Here is a 2,095-nt window from a genome sequence, read left to right as displayed (position 1 = left end):
CTGCAGGCATCTGCTCTCTATCGGCAAGTCACTTGCGACTTCACATTGTAATGTCTTGTTTCACGGAAGTAGGCGAGTGATCATTCTCATAAACATATTTAAACAAGGTCTTTGTGTACTCAGCACAAATACATAATTGCACTGTGTGAACAGCAGCCTATAAATATAGGAAGTATTCTAGCTATGCGTTCAGTTGACTGATTATATTAGGAGATTTCGTTTTGGCTCATATTGCAAGAGAGAACGATCAGATATTATGGCTCTCTTTTACGCACCTGTTGATGTTGTAGTTGCATTTATATATATCTTGACTATAGTAATACCAACTATTATCTATGAAATAGTGCAGAGCGTTTTCGACTGGAAGAAAGCCTATCGATCAAGCAGGTGGGAAAGATGGCATCGAGATCGGTATGAACGACTTGAAGACGATGAAGAAAAAGTTGAGCTACTTAATAAATCAAAGGTATTTGTGATCGTTTACTGGATTGTGGTTGCTCTTCTCGTGATTCTCCCCTTTGCAGCTGTTGCTCTTGGCACAAACTCGTTGCATGAAAAAGCTCAGGCTGATGTCGGTACAACGATTAATATTGCTGGATTGGCTAAAACAAAAATTAACTTCGCTGCAAAGCGGTTCGTCAATAAGCCAGCTGTCTGGGATCCAACTGATATCGCTCACCCAGCTGCGGAAAATGATGTATTTTTCTTAACTACTAAACGGGTGAGAACTGGACCCCAAACTATCAGCGACTGCACTGACAGTAAGAAGCCTTGCAGATCAGAAGACGATTGCGAGGCTGATATAACATCTGGCAATCCTGAAGACCCGGATGGAGTTTCTACCGGGAACTGCTTAAATGGTTTCTGTGAAGTGAAAGGCTGGTGTCCCCATGAGCTTGATGAGGAAGATAGCGAGGCGGCCACTGAATTGCTGGATGGCCACTTGCACTTTACCTTGTTCATTAAGTCACACATCAGCTTTACATATGACGGAGAGAACAAAACAAAATTATACAATAACATAGATGGACAGCTAAACACAGATAATGGAACGAAATGCAAGTACGACACAGAACAAAACAAGCATTGCCCGTTTTTTAGAATCACTGACATTCTTGACATCTCTACCGACAACAACGGGTATGAGAAGCTCTTAAACTATGGCGGAGTTGTCTCCATTCGACTTCAGTATTACTGCAACACAAATAAAGATGATAAAGCATGTCTTCCAGAGTATCATTTCAATCAGCTCACCACTAAAAATATGAATGACAACGGATACAACTTTACGGATGCTTCCTACTCCTATGAAAACAAAAGTATGAGAGACTTAACTCGCTCTACGGGAATCCTTTTCATCGTCACTGTACAAGCTTATGGTTTTAGAATATCTCCTATTAACGTTATCATAGTGTCAGCTTCTCTTCTCATAATGTTGAAGTCAGCCAAAAGTTTGGCTCGTTTGATAGTTGATATAATTTTCTGGTGTCGTCATTGTTATAACAAACGAGGTAGACCGAAACAAAGAGATGATATTGTCGTTAATGACGCTGGGATGGATGAGGATGAGAATGCAAATGACGAAAGTCAGCGATTGGTAGATTCAAGTTCAACATCCTCCACAGACATGTAATATATGTAACCTTAGTTACTTGACTAACGACTAGAACTTGAGTTTCTACGACTTATCTTTAAACCCAGCTATTCCATTTGACACATTTTACAATATCAATACTGCTATTGTGCATAATTGTTACTCTCATTTTCTAAGTGATATTTTTAAGAAATTTTATTATCATATTGGCAAATCACATTTAGTAATTCCAGTTTTAAGTGATATTTTCATATTCATAATATGTCATAATTTTATAGTAAGTAGCAATTATGTATTTGCTATTATGTATTTGAAGCTACAGAAGTACTTAAGCTACACCGTTACAATACGGTTATTAATACTTACAACCTTTGATGCATTTTTCTGACTCCTCTGCAATATTATATGCTATGTTCTATATAAATACTATATATACAATACTTGCTCAATGTAATTACTTGAAAATATAATTAAAAACTTATTGTATACAACAAAAACATT

The 2,095-nt window shown here is 37.3% G+C and overlaps 1 protein-coding gene across 1 annotated transcript; it reads left to right on the top strand.

Annotated features, from left to right (window-relative positions):
- The first annotated feature begins 256 nt into the window (after positions 1–256).
- On the top strand, positions 257–1,633 carry LOC137398204 (P2X purinoceptor 4a-like). Its single transcript, XM_068084311.1, has one exon. It carries the CDS (start codon positions 257–259, stop codon positions 1,631–1,633), a length of 1,377 nt encoding a protein of 458 aa, XP_067940412.1.
- The last annotated feature ends 462 nt before the right edge of the window (positions 1,634–2,095 follow it).

Source organism: Watersipora subatra, chromosome 6 (assembly GCF_963576615.1).
Source record: "Watersipora subatra chromosome 6, tzWatSuba1.1, whole genome shotgun sequence".
NCBI classification, from domain to species: Eukaryota; Metazoa; Bryozoa; class Gymnolaemata; order Cheilostomatida; family Watersiporidae; genus Watersipora; species Watersipora subatra.
This window is presented reverse-complemented; position numbering and strand designations above follow the sequence as displayed.

Coding starts and splice junctions, on each gene's coding strand:
- LOC137398204 (XM_068084311.1), top strand. CDS start 257: ATGGCTCTCTTTTACGCACCTGTTGATGTTGTAGTTGCATTTATATAT.